The sequence below is a fragment of the Prosopis cineraria genome, unplaced genomic scaffold, assembly GCF_029017545.1.
Source record: "Prosopis cineraria cultivar Desert tree isolate PC_DT_omini unplaced genomic scaffold, ASM2901754v1 PC14, whole genome shotgun sequence".
Taxonomy (NCBI): domain Eukaryota; kingdom Viridiplantae; phylum Streptophyta; class Magnoliopsida; order Fabales; family Fabaceae; genus Prosopis; species Prosopis cineraria.
The window spans coordinates 23,741,705-23,761,764 of NW_026555345.1; the positions used below are offsets into that span (position 1 = coordinate 23,741,705).

At 33.0% G+C, this 20,060-nt stretch overlaps 1 protein-coding gene and 1 long non-coding RNA gene across 2 annotated transcripts; both read left to right on the forward strand.

Annotated features, from left to right (window-relative positions):
- Window positions 1–11,194: 11,194 nt before the first annotated feature.
- On the forward strand, window positions 11,195–12,727 carry LOC129291965 (uncharacterized). The gene is made up of 3 exons (XR_008588833.1): window positions 11,195–11,340; window positions 12,003–12,068; window positions 12,618–12,727. It is a non-coding gene; the product is annotated as an uncharacterized LOC129291965 (long non-coding RNA).
- Window positions 12,728–13,236: 509 nt separating this feature from the next.
- On the forward strand, window positions 13,237–19,691 carry LOC129292385 (uncharacterized). The gene is made up of 2 exons (XM_054929949.1): window positions 13,237–14,402; window positions 19,642–19,691. Exons 1-2 carry the CDS (start codon window positions 13,244–13,246, stop codon window positions 19,689–19,691), a joined length of 1,209 nt encoding a protein of 402 aa, XP_054785924.1. The 5' UTR covers window positions 13,237–13,243.
- Window positions 19,692–20,060: the final 369 nt, after the last annotated feature.

The following is a 20,060-nucleotide window of genomic DNA, read 5'->3' on the forward strand; positions in this document are numbered from 1 at the left end:
ATGTATGTCTATTGTAACAACAGGAATCATGCTACAACAATATATCTTCTTTTATGTGATTTTGTAACAATCTTCCACATAACTATACACATTGCCATGTGTTAGCTTGATGGCAGAGCAAGCATGTGGATAAGGAATCCTTGACATTTGCCATGCTGAATAGCAGCATTCATGTAAGCCAAGATCAACACGCAAGTCTTCATATGTAATATGTACATAAACCCTATTTCCTCCATAATGCTCTACAAACATTTGTTTAGCTCTAGCCATGTGGTCTCTTATTTTTGCCTCAATCTTTGGACTAATACCATTTCTTCAAGTAGAGAGAGCCATTTTAGATATATGCATTTTGTGTGTTACCTTTTGTCTATGCTCATGGATCAATTGTGCAATACCATGCCTTCTCTCAGTGACCATCCATGAATTAAATGACTCTGTAAGATTTGTGGTTATATTGTCCCATCTTTTATATGGAAACTTAAATAAAGACCACCTTTCAATGTCTCCATGATTTTCAAGCCATTGAGCTAATTTTGGACTGAAATTTCTCATGTTTCCCATTGCTTCATTCAAGTCATTCTTAAGCCTTGCATATGTGATGCCATCAAGCAAGTTTAATGCATCATCCTTACCCTGCCCACTCGTCCTTCTCTTACCTCTATTAATTTTTAAAAATGCAGTACTGAAATTCTCTTTAATGTGATAGCAACAAAATACATGTTTCTCACCTCCAAAGATAGCTTGAACAACACCTATTATGGCATTGTGTTGGTCTGAAACTATTGTGAGTTACATTGAGCCTATTATTTCTTTCACCATATATAAGAAACAAGTCCAATCTTCAAGTGTCTCCCTTTTCACAATAGCATAAGCAAAGGAAAACAACTTATTATCAATGTCATAAGCAAATGCTGACAGCAAAGTCCCCTTATAAGGACCACTTAGATGACTACTATTTATGTATAATATGTGTCTTGTATCATACATGAACCATTCTATACAACAACTATAAGCTATAAAGACACGCTCAAACCTGTTACTGTTATCTATAGCCTACTTAGCAACTATTTTTAAGTCTGTTTCTACTAACCAGTCATAAATCCATGGAATTAACATATAAGATTGGTCGAGTCTATCGTGGATCTCTTCCAACACCTTCCCTTTGGCTCTATATACTTGTCGATAAGTTAGATTAACATCATATTCTCTTTATAACTCTCTCTTAATATCATTAGGACGTTTGTCTACATGAGACCTCACATCCTCAAGTACAATATATGATGTTAGACTTGAACTTCCCCTGCGAGTAACAATCAAACTGTCTGGTGCATAATGTATGTGCTCATTTTTAAATGTCTTCACATGTAGAAATAAAGTTTCCTTTCCCATTATGTATGCTGTGATCTTCTAAGGGCAGCCTTTAATGTCACATATCACTCTCATCTTCTTTGTACTATTATTCTTATATTTGTATGAAAACTTATGGGCAATGCTATATTTGTATAATGCTTTTCTAAAGGCTTCAGCATGGGGAAAGGTTTGCCTTACACTTGACAATAAATCCCTCCAATTACAAGAATTAAGCTATGAAATCAGTATAGGTGAACTTTCTACTTCACATGGTAATGTTAGAAGTTCTCCACAAGTTTGGTAGTTACACATTCTACCCCGCTTTCAAAGGCTTTCAAAATCATGATCTTTAATAGGAGGAGAAGGAGAGTTTGGATTTAAAAATGACAAGAATTGCTCTATCCTGCATTCACAATCCATGCAACTTCATGTTTCATTTACACTTGCATTGACAATCATAACTTTAGTTACTAAAATAACAACTATGCTATATAAATGACAACTTTCTTTACAGGAATTAAACATAGTAACTTACATTAGTGTTTCCTCAATTGTTGTTTCTTCACTTCCATTTCCTTTACAACCTATATATCCATGACTACTTTTAACATTATGCTTAAATAGGGTAGCAATTCCACCATTATTAACAAGGTCTATAAGGGTCATTTCATCATATCTCACAGTATATTTCATAGTGCTCAAATTGGTATCAATGCTAAAATAAGATGATATCATTATTTTGAATTCTTCAAGTGTCATCCCTTTTCTCATCACTTTCACCCTCACACTCCCCCCATCATATTATATTTTACTTTCAATATTTTTTACAAAATATCCCCTTATGTAGAAATAACAAAATAGTTCCTTTCCAAAACAAGAAGAAGAAGAAGTCATTTCTCATGCCAACTTGAAATAATGAAATATTCATTCATCAACATGTCTATTTTTTAAATATCATGATCACATATCTGTTATGTTTTATCCAATAACAACTATTGTTCTTATATTCACAACTTTGTATTTGTTATTTACAACTTTTGCTTTATGCATTTATAATATAACTGAAAATGACATATCATTTATCATTTATCATCTATCATTTATTCATGTTGAGTAAGCAACAGTACCTATATTTTTCAGTTTCAAGCATGAAGAGAAAATAAAGACCTCAATCATTTACGTACAATAACCCACATCAACTTCAACTATCACATATAGAAGGAGAAAATTTCAAGGAGGAGAGGAAATACACTCATGTACAGCAAACCCAATAGAAAAAGATTGCATGCTAATATATACCTACTTGCAGTAGCCAATCAACACAAATAACCCATGTACAGAAACTTAAAAAAAGGAACACAAGAATGAGGACAAGAAGGAGAGGAGAAGGAAAAGAGAAGGAGACGAAGAAGCAAAGGGAAAGGGAGACGGACTAATACCATGAGTTAGAGAAGATGAGAACATGAATAGCATTAATCAGAGCCTAAACACGCGGGAATTTTTCTTCAGTGAGGATTGGGATTTTTATTTACTTTGAGGGAAATTTGGTTATTTCATTTGATTTCCTAATGACAAAAAGATTCTAAGGGATCTGAGGAGAATTATATCATTTCATGAGACCAATCTGTCAATTAACTATTTTAAATGGATTTTTCTATCATTTTTCCAAAAATTATTGGACTTTGTACAAGTGGTACCGTACTAATTTAACAATAATGTTGTTCCACTAACTAATTAATGGCCGTTGTGTCTAGTCAATTGGAATTTGGACTCTAATTTTGATATCCTTTAATTTAATTATTTAATAAGGGGTTCAGTTTAAACTCGCTCTCTAATTTTGACTCATTAATACTCCCTCCGTCTTATTTTAAATAAAATTTCACATACTAATAAATCTTATTTAATACACTTAACAACCATATCTTTCTAAAATAAAAATATAAATTTTCAAAAATACCCATCATTTAATATATTGAAAAGAGAAAAGATGAAAATTAATTATAGAGAGAGAAAGGGTAATATTGAAATTGGTGCATTTAATAAAACCTTAATCTATCCAAAGTATCTTATATTTTGAGATGAAGAAACTTCTTCAAAAGTGTCCTATAATTTAGAACAAAGGCACTACTTCTTTTCATTTTATTCATAAGATATATAGAGATAATGATTTTTTTTGTTTTTAATTATAAGTCATGTCATTAATTTTTATCACATATTTCTCAATTTACCCCCGCTAATAAATGTTAGTGAGAAAAGGTATATTATTATAATATATATTTTTAATTATTAGTAAGATAACACATGATTATGAATCAACAATATTATAAATTATAATTTTATAACTTATCAAATATATGTGTATCTTTGTTAAATCAAGTATGAATATGCAGGTTTAAAAATATCTATATTTTCACTTATAATTATCAATATCTTTCTAGAAAAATTGTTCCAAATCATATTATATAATGTAAAGGGTCCAAAAATGAAGTTGGCTTTTAAATAGGGTCTAATTTTTCTAGAAAATGAAGTTGACTCAATGGTACTAAACTTAGCTTCAACTTTCTTAAGGTGATAAAGATTGGAGGTTTGAGTTTGAGAAGGTTCTAAAAGACCTTTTTGGTAGGGTGAGAAATAACTCAAGTACCACTTTGGGAAAAGCCGGCTTGGGCTCCGTGAGGAGTGTTGGAGCCCAATCCAAAAGACCTCCAGTGGGGTAGGATGAAGACTATTACAGTTTACCTCATGTTTTATTTCAATCACAATCATATCATGCGTATGGAAATTAAAAAGTCTTTGAACCTTGATTAATCACAAATCATATGCATACATGTTCATCTTTTTTTAATTTTTATTTATTTTGATTGGTGTAAAATGAATCAAAGATAAGAAGATATGTTCATATTATATTAATCTTATTCATCTCTTCATTTCATTAGCCTTGAGTGTACTATGTCTTCATGATCTCATCAATTTCCTTGTGCCATCTAATATATATATATATATATATATTGCAAGTAGCAGAAAATCAAAATAATGATGGTCATCAACTAATAAACTTCATGATTACATTAGATTCATTATTTGAATCTTCACAGAGAAAATTCATCACTTAATAGAAAAATAAAAATAAAATATGTAGTATAAAGTATTTTGATCAAGCGTTAGGTGATTGGGTGTTGGAATTAATTAGATGCATATTATATAAATAAATACTATTTTTAGTCAAGTTTTGTTCAAGTTCGGTTTGGTTTCCATATCTCAAAACTAAAACCAAACCGAACCAATCGGTTTGTGAGTTATAATAACCAAAGTGGACTTGATCAATGATTGGTTTTGATTGGTTCATTTTAGTTTGGATTGGTTTGGTTTGGTCCTTTCAGTTTGGATCTGTTTTGAATACCCTAGGTAGGAGATATGGGTTTGATAGTAAGGAGTATGTTAAACCTTGAGGTAAATTAGAGGGTTTAGCATTATAGTAGAAAGATGAAGTGGATGTGGGAATAATATTTTTGTCTAGAAATATTATACATGTTAAGGTTTTAACAAGTGCTTTCTCTACCCCTGATTTGATTACATTTGTATATGGTCCCCTTAAAGAAGATGAGAGGAGGTTACTTGGCAAATGTTACCCAAATTTACTAGGGCTGTGTCTGGATCATGGTTATGCTTAGGAGATTTTAATGACGTACTTTCTCAAGATAAGAAGGAAGGGGTTGTCCACGAGCTATAAGGAAGATAGTCAGGCTTCAAAGTCTACTATCTGACTGTAATTTGGTAGATTTGGAATTTAAGGGGCCAAAGTTTATGTGGTGCAATAACAGGTTGGGGGATGCTATGGTTAAAGAAAGAATTGATCGTGCATTAGGAAATTGTGAATTCAAAGAAATCTTTAAGAAAACCCAGGTATTTCACTCTGAATTGCTTGGTTATGATCATAGTATGTTGTTAGTTGATTTTTGTTTTGTTAATTTGAAGTTTGATCATAGTTTTAAATTTGAGGCTAATTGGGTTAATCATGTGGAATATAATGAGGTGATTAGAAAGGGTTGGTTTAGAGTGAAAGGTGTGCTGGAGTGTGGTGTTAAGGATGTAGTTTATAGATTGAATCATTTTCAAAAAAATTTATCTAATAGGAATAAGGAGGTGTTTCCAAATTTTTGGAAACAAATTGATATGTTGAAAAGGCAGGTAGTAGATTGTTAGCAAGGAGAAGTTACTGAATTGAAGGTGTTGAAGGTTGAGAAATTGATGAAAGCCATTGAGGAGACTAGGGATAAGGAGAAAGTATATTGGTGGCAGTGATCTCGTATAATTAGTTGAGGAGTGGGGATCATAATACTAATTTCTTTCATAGTTTTGTTATTTAAAGGAGGTAACGAAATAAGATTGTTCGTTTGAAAAATAATATAGGGCAATGGATTGAGGAGCAGGGGGATATAGATGAGGCTTTTAAGATCTTTTATAAGGATCTTTTTACTTTGGCTGGTTCTATGAATATAGATGATGCCCTCTTTTATGTTAAAAAGGTGGTTAATTCTGATGATAATGAGGAATTGGTTAACCTGTAATAGAGGAGGAGATTAAGAAGGCTATGTTTCATTTAGGTGCTTCTAAAGCACCTGGTTTGGATGGTTTTCCAGCTTTATTTTATCAGAGTTCTTGGCCAAATATTAAGTTACAAGTTTGTAAAATGGTTCATGATTTTTTTGTAATAATAGTTGTATATTAGATTTGAATTGGATAAATATTGTTTTGTTACCAAAGGTGGATAAGCCAGAAGGAGTAGGTCAGTTTAGGCCAATTGGTTTGTGTAATGTTGCCTATAAAATAATTTCAAAAATTATGACACTAAGGATGAAGGAGTTGATGAGCAGGATTATTTCACATTCTTAATGTGCTTTTGTGACTGGTAGACAGATACAAGATAATGTGGTTGTAACACATGAGGCATTTCATTATCTGCAAAAGAGGAAGACTAGGAATAAGTAGGAAATGACTTTAAAGGTTGATATGAATAAAGTATATGATAGGGTGGAATGGGGTTTGTTAAGAAATGTGATGTTGAAGATGGGGTTTTGTAGGTTATGGGTGGAATAGGTGATGAAATGTGTTACTATAATGGCTTTTAATTTGCAAGTTTTTGATAAAAGAGTTGCAGAGTTGAAACTGGAGAGAGACATAAGACAAGGGGATCCTTTGTCCCCTTATCTTTTTATTATTATGGCTGAGGTGCTATCCTTGATGATTCAGTACCACATTAATAATGGAGAGCTCATGGGTTTTAAAATTGCAAAGAAAGGCCCTTTGTTATCACATTGTTTTTTTGTTGATGATTCTTTTTTTTTTTAAGTAAATGCAAGGATTGATAATTGTTTAGTTTTGAAGAAGATTTTGGATGTGTATAGTGCTGCTTCAGGTCAGTTGGTTAATTTAGAAAAATCCTGTGTGTATTTTTCTACTAATATTATGTTTGATAGTAGGTTGGAAATTGCTCAGGCTATTGGTGTGAGGTGTTCGGAAGATCCTGAGAAGTACTTGGGGTTATCAATGGTTTAGGGTAGATGTAAAGCAATAGCTCTGGAGTATGCGAGAGATAAGGTGGGGTGCAAGCTTTTGGGGTGGAAGCTAAAGCTTCTTTCTTTTGCTAGTAGGGAGGTTTTGATTAAAATAATGGTGAATTCTATCCTTATTTATCCTATGACATATTTTTCATTTTCTAAGAAAACGTGTATTAAGTTTGATAGACTTGTATCAAATTTTTGGTGGGGGTAGAAGGGGGAGGAGGGATGTATTCACTGGAAGAGTTGGAAGAATCTTACTGTGTCTAAAGCAGAAAGGGGATATAAGGTTTAGAGAGTTACAAGCTTTTAATAAAGCTTTCTTGGCTAAAACGGCTTGGAGACTTTTGACAAAACCTAATGATTTTTGGTGCAGGTTGATTAAGGGGATCTATTTTTCTTATACTGATTTTCTATCAGCAAAAAAAGGAAGCAAAGCTTTTTGGTGCTGGTCCAGATTGTTGGAAAGGAGGGAGTTATTAATAAAGCAATTGATGTGAAAAGTTGGTAATTGATAAATAATAATTTTATATATTTTTATCCTCTTAATTTAAATTTTTAAATATTTATTTGAGGCTAATTAAGTTTAATTAAATATTATTTAATTTTATTAGTCAATCTTCAATTTTGATATTTTATCTATCTAAATCTTTGAGTTTAGAAATATAAATAATATCTTTAATATTTTTACTCAGTTGTTATTTTATTTTATTTTTACAGATTTTTTAAATTTAATTTTAAAAATTTTGTTTATATTTATCAGGAGTGTTTTAGTGTAATTTTCAATTAAGACTACTTAGGGTACTTTTGTTATTTTAATAAATTATTAGGTTTTTCTTTAATAAGAGATGCACGTCCGCACAGGAGATGCATATATATATATATACGTATGCATGCATGCATGCATGTATGTATAAAACATGACTTTTACAAGAGAAAATAGAAACAGAGTTGGTGGCGCGCCCTTCGCAGTTCTCCGCGAGCGATGGCTTCCCTGTTGGATGCTGTTTGACTTTTAATTTTATAAAAAATTAAATTTTAATATAATCAATCACAAATCATAATTTTAAATTTTAATCAAAATATTTGATATTAAAAAAATATTTTAATTTTATTTTAATTTTCTCTTTCTCTTTCTACCTTTGAATTTTATATTTTAATTGTTATTATTAATTGGAATAGGTTTATTATATAATTTTTGAGTTATAATTTTATTTTAAATTTTATTTACTATAATCAATTGATATAACATCATAAGAGTAATTTGCTTTGGCTTGAATGATTACTCATGCTTTATTTCTGGTGTGATTAACATAAAATAGTTGTTAGGTTGTGAGTTAAGGGAGATTTTTTTTAATTTATAATTTAATTTCTTATTTAATTCTTAAATGATAAATTTGAAAACTATATAATAAGATCAAAATAATAAATTTAAATAAAATTAGTTTATTTTGTGGATGAGGAAGATTAAATTTAAGTGATTGAGTTGTGACTAAATGTGCTGCTTGTATTTGATAATTTTTTCAGTTAAATTTAATTTAATTTATTTAATTTTAATTTATTTTTTTAAATAATTTCATTATAAAAAATTCCTCCATTATTTATTTTTTCATAATCATATTTTAACTAGTTATTTTATTGGCTCTTAAAAAAATAATTTAAATTACATTTTTACTGTAAAATTTAATTTTATTAATTTTAATATTATTTGGCAATAATATCAATAATGGAAGGCAAATTAGGGTGTGGGGTAGGCAATGGGTCTTGGGTCTTGATTCCTTTAAGCTACGACATAAAGCTGAAGATACTGTTAAAAAAAGTTTAATGATGGCTGATTTAATTGTTGATGGGAAGTGGCAATTATCGAGTATTAAGCATAGAATTTCTGAAGCTATTTGGCTAAATTCTATTTACATCGATTATTTGGCTCAAATAATTGATTAATTGATGAATTCAAACAGGCAAAAAATTATTGGACTTTGTACAAGTGGTATCGTACTATGATTATGAATTTAACAATAATGCTGTTCCACTAACTATTAATGACCGTTGTGTCTAGTCAATTAAAATTTGGATTTTAATTTTGATATCCTTTAATTTAATTATTTAATAAGGAGATCAGTTTGAATTCGCTCTCTAATTTTGACTCGTTAATATTCCTTTTCGTTTTATTCATAAGATACATAGAGATAATAATTTTTTTATTTTTATTTATAAATTATGTCATTAATTTTTATCACATATTTTTTAATTTACTCCTGCCAGTAAATGTTAGTGAGAGAAAATATATTATTAAAATATATATTTTTAATTTTTAATAAGATAACACATGATTATGAATTAAAAATAATATAAAATATAATTTTATAACTTATTAAATATCTTTGTTAAATCAGGTTCGAGCATGTAGGTTTAAAAATATCTATATTTTCACTTATAGTTTTCAATATTTTTTTAGAAAAATTGTTCCAAATCATATTATATCTTTATAAAGGTTTAAAAATGAAGTTGACTTTTAAAAAGGATCTAATTTTTGAATTTTTTTAGGAAAAAATTTATTAGTTTTTTTTTGATATATTATGTTTAGTGCCATTCAGTTTTCTAAAAAGTCATTCAAGTTCAAGGCTCAACTCTAGCTTCTAGTTTACTGGTAACTTTACTCAGGTTCAACCTGACTCAATTATAAAAAAAAATAATTTTTTTTTTGTCTAAATCAAGTTGTTAACAATGGATTTGACTCAATTAAAATTTAATTTTTAAATTATAATTTGATATAATTTAATTTTTATAATTTTGATATAGTTAATAGGCTTAAGGTCTAATTTTACTTTAATATTTGTTTTTAAAAAACATTAAATATTCTATACTAATAAATGAGATAATTTAACTTCTAATGACATGGCTTAGTGATGGCGACGAGGGCATGTTTCAAATCTGGGGTGTTCGACTTCGAAGGCGAGACTCAGTAACGGACTCCAGATGTGGTTAACAGACAATGGCTCGAATGGCTACACGATCTGCTGAAGGCAACTGGCACGGTTAGGGGGCATTGAAGGGAGAAGAGACACACTAAATAAAGAATAGTTTTTCTAAAACTGATTTTAGTGTTAAGTGCTCCGTTTAAGTAACACAATGCAGATATTAAAAAAAAATGCGCGCACACATAATGCAACACTCCCATGTTTTGGTCCAAATTATAAGAAACAGTGAAATTTGTGTATGGTGCGTTGATTACATTATTCTTATGCTCATTTGGATAACCACTTTTTTTTGGTAATCACAAACTCACAGTGAGTAATTTATTTGTTTCTTACTTTCTCATATCGAAGATTGGAGGGAGTATAGGTAAGAAACAAAAACAAAGGAGTAAAAATATCCACAAAGTGATCAGCCAAGGATATTCAATAACCTAAAATGAGAAAAGGGATAAAATTACTTATAATATTATCAGAGTTAGTATAAAAGTGACTAAACCGTTAACTTTATCTTAACGTTGTTATTTTCCACCATTAAATGCTGATTATGCTTGACACTTGTTAGTCTTTAATGACATGGACTAAAAAAGGGGGGCAAAAATACCCACGAATCATCATCTAAGAGCATTCAGTAGCATAAAGTAAGAAAAAATGATAAAATACCCATAACATTATCAAAGTTAGTACAAAATGACTAATCCATTAAATTCCTTCAATATTTGACCATTTAACTGATACTAAAGTAGAAGTTGACCATTTTTTCACTAACGTGAACAAAAAATATTCTCAAATAAAATTCTATACAAGTTAATTAGTTATTATATGAATATCATGTGAGAAAATATCATTTTGACCAAACATCAAGTTAAATCGATCACTTTGTTGCAACAGTGATGATGAGTGGAGAGGTGTGCTGTAACATCCTGATTTTTATATAATAAAGAAATTGTGGAATTTAGGTTTTGAGGAAAAAAATGATAATAATAGGAATTTATATTATTTGAGGTTATTTAGAAATAATATTATGATTAGGTATTTAATTATGAATTTAAAAATTTAAATTTAAAACCACATAAGCAATATTTAGTTAAGATATAATACATAAATAATTTTTTTTATGTGTGTGTTAAAAAAAAAAGAGAAGGTAGAAGGAACAAAAAAAAAGGGGGGTGAAGGTTGTTGTTTCTAAGTCCCACATTGGTTAGATGAGGGAAGAGAAGAGGTGCCTTCATGTATAAAAAGGAGGGGGTGTGTGCATTAGGAAGCATGAGAGGCTAAGATGCAATTTAGAGAAAATTGCAACTTTGGCCCAAAGGTTTGAATAATTAAATTCAAACCTATAGTTTTTTTTAATATAATTTTGGGACTCACAATCCCATTTTTATATTATTTTTCTCTCTTCCTCTCACGTTGCTCGGCGTTTTCTCGCAAGGGGGGATTATTTTCTTTTTCTTCAGGTATGTTCTAACTTTCCTGTTTAGATTAGCATTTAAAAATTTATTTAATTACAAAATTAATTTTATAGTTATTTTTAAATAATATTAGCTTTCTAGTGATATGATTATTTTGTAGGATAGAGTAAATATTTTGATTAGGATTTTTTCTATAGGATAGTTAATCTGATGATATGATGGATTAAAAATATAGGTTAAAACTCTTAGGGATATAATAAATATTATAGAATATTTTCTTGAGGTTGAAACTCATGTTTAAGAATTTTTGAGTTAAAATCTAGATCTATATGGTTGAATTTATGTGGAATCTGAGATGTAGGGATAAACCTATGATTATTAAATATTTATTTAAGTATGAATAGGTATTTTTGAGGTTATAGAAAGGTGATTTGAGGCTTCAGGATAATTTTAAAATTTAATTTATTTTTGGATGAATTTTTAGAATATAGAAGGATGAAATTGTGATACTAGAAGTGATTTGAGGATAAAAAAAATAGTTTATTAGGGTACGAGAATTTTAGAAAAGAATTTGGGAAGTTAAATGAGGCATAAATCTTAAATTAGTGTTAATATGGATTATAGATCTAAGACTTTCTAACTATTTAAATTAGAGTTATTTATTTTAATGTAAAATTAATATATAGTATTGTGAAATAATTATGTAGATTATATTGACAAAGATAGTGGTGAAAAAGGAGTTGTGAAGGGGAACTTGTTATTCAAGACACAAGGTAACCATTATTAATGTGTTGTGATGAGTGTGTTTGTGAATGGTTATGTGTTGTTTTGTTGTTTGGAAAAATTATGAATTATTGAAAATAAATACTGTATATACTTGTTTGAAATTATTGCCAAGTGGGTTAAAAATTTATTTTTGTTTATCATGATGAGATATTATTGTTCGGATATATTCCTGTTTGGATATTTGAATGATGCATGACTTGTCAGGGTATTTTAATGTATGGTGTTAATGGGAATTTCTGTTCGGTTAATTATTACCACGTGGTAAGCCCTCATTGGACCCAATGAGTGGCGTGTCGCTTGGTCCAACTCACCTTTGGCCGGGTGATTTGGCGTCCGAGCATGGCGAAAGGAGGATATAAGGTGCAGTCATGCAAATTAAATACTTGTTCGGTTTGTTTGAAAGTATTGTTCGGTTAAATGTTTTGTGTGCCCACTTAGCAATCGCATGATTAGTTACATCCGCATGCATCATTACATATTAATTTTTGGTTACTGGGACTTTTAAGTCTCATTCCCCGTGGTTAATATTTTTACAGGAGCGAGTCCGGCCGAGAAAGCACCAGAGGTGTAACTGTGGTGTATGAGACACCATCTTTTACGTTGCCTCTTATTTTAGATTATACAATGTATCTTGTGCCAACTTAGGACATATCTTCTTTGTGAAGCATGTAAACTCTAATCCTTTTTATTAAAGTATTTATATGACCAAGAGGATTATGTCTGTCCCTCTTGATTTATGATCTGATTTGAATAACATGCTATGAGGATCATGTCTGTCCCTCATGGTTCTAATTGTTTTTTTTGAGATATTTTAAGACCTGTGGTATATTGTCTTGGATGTATCGTGGTAGAAATTTTTCTACCATGATAAGGGTTCAATGAAAAAAAAGGATTTGTTGAATTAATAACTTGTGAAAAATCGGTCTGTAAATTTGAGGGTGTTACATATTGGTATCAGAGCATATAGTCGGTTGGCAATATACATTGTTATGGTGCTTCTCATTGTATGGCCATGATATAGCTAGGCTAATTTTATTATTTATATCTTGTATCCTTTAGGAGGGGAGAGAAAATGCCTGTTACTCGTGGTAACTCAGGATTTCAACATGAGCACCTACCACCGCCACTGCCAAATGAGGAGCCTGACTTGGCGGAATTGAGAATGCTTGTAAAAACATTAACAGACAAGGTTCAAGGATACGAACAAGAGTTGACGGAGCTAAAGAGGCAAAAGGTAACTGAAAATGGAGATAGGGCTCATGTTGAGAGTCATGTGGGGGAAGGCAGTTCCTCACATCCTGCCACTCCGAGAGATCATGAGTCTAGAAGGAAGGAAATTAGGCAGGAGGAACAGAGAGCCCCACCGACCATTACTGATGTGTGGGAAACTGTTAGGAAGTTTAACCCTCCTACGTTTGATGGTAACCTTAAACCATCCGTGGTAGAGGAATGGGTGAAGAGACTCGAATCCATCTTTCGAGTAGTCACATGCACCAGCAATCAAAAAGTACAAGTAGCATTAGTGCTCCTAGTGAAAGGAGCAAGAGATTGGTGGGAGACAGCAGGGCCCAGGGATGATTCTACACTCACCTGGGAGGAATTCAAGGAAAAATTATTCAGGCATTACTTTCCATCAGAGTTAAGGTCTGAGAAGGAAGCGGAATTCCATGCCTTTAAGCAAGGGAACCTCGATGAGGACACATTCATTGCTAAGTTTCAGGAGTTATCTAGATACTCCACGTACCTGCAGTATAGGGATGATTCTGAATGGAAGGCTAAGCGCTTATTGGAGAAGGCTAGACCAGAATTGAGGGAACAATTAGCTCATCTAGATATCCGAGATTATGATGAAATGTGCATAAAACTACAAGTAGTAGCTCGCAGTAAGAAGGAGGTCGAGAGAGAGAAGAGGGGTTATTCATATAGTAGACCCCCAACCTACCCTCGACCCACCGGAGGCATTATGAAGAAAAACCATCAGGGTTCGAGTAGCTCATGGAACCAAGGAAGGCAGAAGGGTCCATTTCAAAGGGGCCAAGGACAGAGGAGCTATCATAGTAGTTATCACGGGTCACAGAGGAGCCCAACAGTATCTACACCTGCCCCGAGTACAGCGAGCTCTCAACAGTGCACTAAATGCGGGCGTCGTCATTTCGGACAGTGCTGGGTCTGTTACATTTGTGGGAAACCCGGTCACATTGCAAAGTTTTGTGGGGACAACCAGGGCTCAAATATGAAGAACCCTTCCCAACATCCTACTGTCTCTGGCCGTGTGTTTGCTCTTACTCAGGACACCATGAACTCCCCAGATGCCATTAGAGGTAACATCAAAATCCTTCATCATGATATTGTTGCACTATTTGATTCGGGTGCTACACACTCTTTTATTTCTGAAACTTGTGTAAAGAACCTTGATTTGCCTGTGTGTATTTTACCTTTTGATATGAATGTGTCTACTCCTGCGGGAGAATCTGTAAGGACTGCTAAGGCATGCCTTAACCTAGTAGTCGAGTTTAAAAATAGGAAAACAACTATGGACTTAATTATCCTACCACTGAGAGGTATGGATGTAATTGTGGGAATGAATTGGATGGCTGCAAATGGTGCTATCCTAGATTGTAGAGAGAGGAGTGTGTCTTTATCTTCTTTATCGGTGACCCCAGTCGAGACTCAAGATCATGTTTTCTTGTCGGCGGCGCAAGTTGATAGATGTATGAAGAAGGGTTGCCAGGCCTACATGGTTTTCTTCTCTATCCAAGCTGAGATTGATGAAGGCGTGAAGAATATCCCAATTGTCAAAGAATTTGCGGATGTATTTCCAGACGAAGTCTCCGGTTTACCCCCAAAGCGCGAGGTAGAGTTCTCAATTGAATTGGTACCCGGTACAGGGCCAATTTCTAAGGCTCCTTATCGGATGTCCCCTTCAGAGTTAGCGGAACTGAAAAAGCAAATTGAAGAGCTACTTGAGAAGGGTTTCATCAGACCGAGTGTTTCACCTTGGGGATCTCCAGTCCTTTTTGTAAAGAAGAAGGACGGAAGCCTCCGATTGTGCATTGATTATAGACAATTGAACAAAGTAACCATCAAGAACAAATATCCACTTCCGAGAATCGATGATTTGCTGGATCAGCTTGTGGGATCCGCAGTTTTCTCAAAGATTGACTTAAGGTCAGGGTACCACCAATTGAGAGTGAGAGCAGAGGATATACCTAAGACAGCATTTCGGACGAGATATGGGCATTATGAATTCATGGTGATGCCGTTTGGACTTACGAATGCTCCTGCGGTATTCATGGATTACATGAATAGGATCTTTCGACCCTATTTAGATAAGTTTGTAGTAGTGTTTATTGATGACATTCTTATTTATTCAAAGGATGAGGAGGCTCATGGTGAACATTTAAGAATCGTCTTGCAAGTTTTGAGGGAACATAAGCTTTATGCCAAATTAAACAAGTGTGAATTTTGGCTCCAAGAAGTAAAGTTTTTGGGCCATGTTGTGTCCAGAGACGGAGTTGCGGTGGATCCTAGCAAGATTGATGCAGTGATGAAGTGGGAACAGCCAAAATCTGTTACAGAGATACGAAGCTTTTTAGGTTTAGCAGGTTATTATCGTCGCTTTATTAAGGGATTTTCGCAAATTGCGATGCCCTTAACTAAGCTGACTAAGAAGGATGCCCCATTTATTTGGACTGACAAATGTGAAGCTGCTTTCCAAGAATTGAAAAAGAGGTTAACCACTACTCCAGTATTGACTATTCCTGACCCTGTGGTGCCGTACACTCTGTACACTGATGCTTCTTTAAAGGGTTTAGGATGTGTTTTGATGCAAAATGACCGAGTGGTTGCCTATTCCTCCAGACAGTTGAGACCACACGAGGAAAATTACCCTACTCATGATTTGGAGTTAGCTGCAGTTGTGTTTGCTCTGAAGATATGGAGACACTACTTGTATGGATCTAAGTTTCAAATCTTCAGTGACCATAAGAGCCTGAAGTATTTATTTGATCAAAAAGAGCTTAATATGAGGCAGCGACGATGGATGGAATTTCTAAAGGATTATGACTTTGAATTACATTACCATCCGGGTAAGGCTAACGTGGTAGCTGATGCCTTAAGTAGAAAGACTATTCATGCTGCACATTTGATGGTTCATGAATATCATTTATGGAACAGTTTTCATGATGTTCCAGTAGATGTGATTGAACATCAAATGGCCGCACTCCAGGTAGCAGACTTTGAGAGCAAATTCTGGGAAGATCTCAGAGTCTCACAGCAGAGTGATGACTACTTAAGGAATATAAGGAAGGAGATAGTGGTAGGTAAGGCCCCAAATTTTACCATCTCTGAGGACACAGTGATGAAGTATAAAGGTAGAGTTTGTGTACCTAATGATCCAAGATTGAGGAATATCCTTTTAGAAGAAGCTCATAGGAGCAAATATACAATTCATCCCGGTATAACTAAAATGTACCATGATTTGAAGCGAGGTTGGTGGTGGCCAGGAATGAAGAAAGATGTAACTGAATTTGTTTCTAGATGTTTAACGTGTCAGAAGATAAAGATAGAACATCAGAAGCCAGCTGGAACACTGCAACCGTTAGATATTCCAAAGTGGAAATGGGATGATATTTCTATGGATTTCATCACTGGACTGCCAAGAACACCCTCGAGTAAGGATGCTATTTGGGTGATAGTAGACCGACTCACCAAATCAGCTCACTTTTTGGCGATCAAGTTTACCTCTACATTAGAGAAATTTGCTGAGATATACATTAAGGAGATAGTTAGACTTCATGGTATACCCTCTAGAATTGTGTCAGATCGTGACCCAAGGTTCACTTCAAACTTTTGGGGTGCGCTACAGAAGGCTATGGGTACCAGACTGAGTTTTAGCACCGCATACCACCCCCAAACAGATGGACAAACAGAGAGGACGATCCAGACTTTGGAGGACATGTTGAGAGCTTGTGCCATTGAACTACCAGGTAGTTGGGATAATCATTTGCCATTAGCTGAATTTGCTTATAATAACAGCTATCATTCTAGTATTGGGATGGCGCCTTATGAGGCCTTGTATGGAAGGAAGTGTAGATCGCCTTTATGTTGGACAGAATTAAGTGAGAGGAGTATCATTGGTCCAGAAATTGTAGAGCAGACCACCCAGAAGATTGCAATGATTAAGCAAAAATTGCTAACCGCTCAGAGCCGACAGAAGAGCTATGCTGATAAGAGGAGACGGCCGTTAGAGTTTGAAGTAGGAGATCATGTATTTTTGAAGGTTTCTCCAGTGACAGGCATTGGTAGATCCATTAAGGCAAAGAAATTGACACCTAGATTTATGGGCCCGTATGAGATCTTGGAGCGAATTGGATCTACTGCATATAGAGTTGCATTACCTCCACAGATTGCAGGTATCCATAATGTGTTCCACGTATCACAGTTGAAGAAGTACAACCCGGATCCCTCCCATGTTATTGAACCTGAAGAAGTAGAATTGAGGGAGAATTTGACCTTTAGATCCGAACCGGAGCGAATTGAGGACTTTAAGGACAAACAACTACGCAATAAGACCATCCGACTCGTGAAGGTGATTTGGAAGGGTGGAGCCCTAGGTGATGCTACTTGGGAGACCGAGGAGAGTATGAGGCGAGATTATCCACATTTATTTGCTTAGGTACATAGTTTCTAAGCTTATCTATTAAATTTTGAGGACAAAATTTCTAAAAGGAGGGGAGAATTGTAACATCCTGATTTTTATATAATAAAGAAATTGTGGAATTTAGGTTTTGAGGAAAAAAATGATAATAATAGGAATTTATATTATTTGAGGTTATTTAGAAATAATATTATGATTAGGTATTTAATTATGAATTTAAAAATTTAAATTTAAAACCACATAAGCAATATTTAGTTAAGATATAATACATAAATAATTTTTTTTATGTGTGTGTTAAAAAAAAAGAGAAGGTAGAAGGAACAAAAAAAAGGGGGGGTGGAAGGTTGTTGTTTCTAAGTCCCACATTGGTTAGATGAGGGAAGAGAAGAGGTGCCTTCATGTATAAAAGGAGGGGGTGTGTGCATTAGGAAGCATGAGAGGCTAAGATGCAATTTAGAAAAATTGCAACTTTGGGCCCAAAGGTTTGAATAATTAAATTCAAACCTATAGTTTTTTTTTTAATATAATTTTGGGACTCACAATCCCATTTTTATATTATTTTTCTCTCTTCCTCTCACGTTGCTCGGCGTTTTCTCGCAAGGGGGGATTATTTTCTTTTTTCTTCAGGTATGTTCTAACTTTCCTGTTTAGATTAGCATTTAAAAATTTATTTAATTACAAAATTAATTTTATAGTTATTTTTAAATAATATTAGCTTTCTAGTGATATGATTATTTTGTAGGATAGAGTAAATATTTTGATTAGGATTTTTCTATAGGATAGTTAATCTGATGATATGATGGATTAAAAATATAGGTTAAAACTCTTAGGGATATAATAAATATTATAGAATATTTTCTTGAGGTTGAAACTCATGTTTAAGAATTTTTGAGTTAAAATCTAGATCTATATGGTTGAATTTATGTGGAATCTGAGATGTAGGGATAAACCTATGATTATTAAATATTTATTTAAGTATGAATAGGTATTTTTGAGGTTATAGAAAGGTGATTTGAGGCTTCAGGATAATTTTAAAATTTAATTTATTTTTGGGACGAATTTTTAGAATATAGAAGGATGAAATTGTGATACTAGAAGTGATTTGAGGATAAAAAAATAGTTTATTAGGGTACGAGAATTTTAGAAAAGAATTTGGGAGTTAAATGAGGCATAAATCTTAAATTAGTGTTAATATGGATTATAGATCTAAGACTTTCTAACTCTTTAAATTAGAGTTATTTATTTTAATGTAAAATTAATATATAGTATTGTGAAATAATTATGTAGATTATATTGACAAGATAGTGGTGAAAAAGGAGTTGTGAAGGGGAACTTGTTATTCAAGACACAGGTAACCATTATTAATGTGTTGTGATGAGTGTGTTTGTGAATGGTTATGTGTTGTTTTGTTGTTTGGAAAAATATCTGAATTATTGAAAATAAATACTGTATATACTTGTTTGAAATTATTGCCAAGTGGGTTAAAAATTTATTTTTGTTTATCATGATGAGATATTATTGTTCGGATATATTCCTGTTTGGATATTTGAATGATGCATGACTTGTCAGGGTATTTTAATGTATGGTGTTAATGGGAATTTCTGTTCGGTTAATTATTACCACGTGGTAAGCCCTCATTGGACCCAATGAGTGGCGTGTCGCTTGGTCCAACTCACCTTTGGCCGGGTGATTTGGCGTCCGAGCATGGCGAAAGGAGGATATAAGGTGCAGTCATGCAAATTAAATACTTGTTCGGTTTGTTTGAAAATATTGTTCGGTTAAATGTTTTGTGTGCCCACTTAGCAATCGCATGATTAGTTACATCCGCATGCATCATTACATATTAATTTTTGGTTACTGGGACTTTTAAGTCTCATTCCCCGTGGTTAATATTTTTACAGGAGCGAGTCCGGCCGAGAAAGCACCAGAGAGTGTAACTTGTGGTGTATGAGACACCATCTTTTACGTTGCCTCTTATTTTAGATTATACAATGTATCTTGTGCCAACTTAGGACATATCTTCTTTGTGAAGCATGTAAACTCTAATCCTTTTTTATTAAATGCATTTATATGACCAAGAGGATTATGTCTGTCCCTCTTGATTTATGATCTGATTTGAATAACATGCTATGAGGATCATGTCTGTCTGTCCTCATGGTTCTAATTGTTTTTTTGAGATATTTTAAGACCTGTGGTATATTGTCTTGGATGTATCATGGTAGAAATTTTTCTACCATGATAAGGGTTCAATGAAAAAAAAAGATTTGTTGAATTAATAACTTGTGAAAAATCGGTCTGTAAATTTGAGGGTGTTTACAAT

Coding starts and splice junctions, on each gene's coding strand:
- LOC129292385 (XM_054929949.1), top strand. CDS start 13,244: ATGCTTGTAAAAACATTAACAGACAAGGTTCAAGGATACGAACAAGAG. Junction 14,403..19,641: donor CTCCCCAGATGCCATTAGAG/GTAACATCAAAA, acceptor ATATTTTTACAG/GAGCGAGTCCGGCCGAGAAA.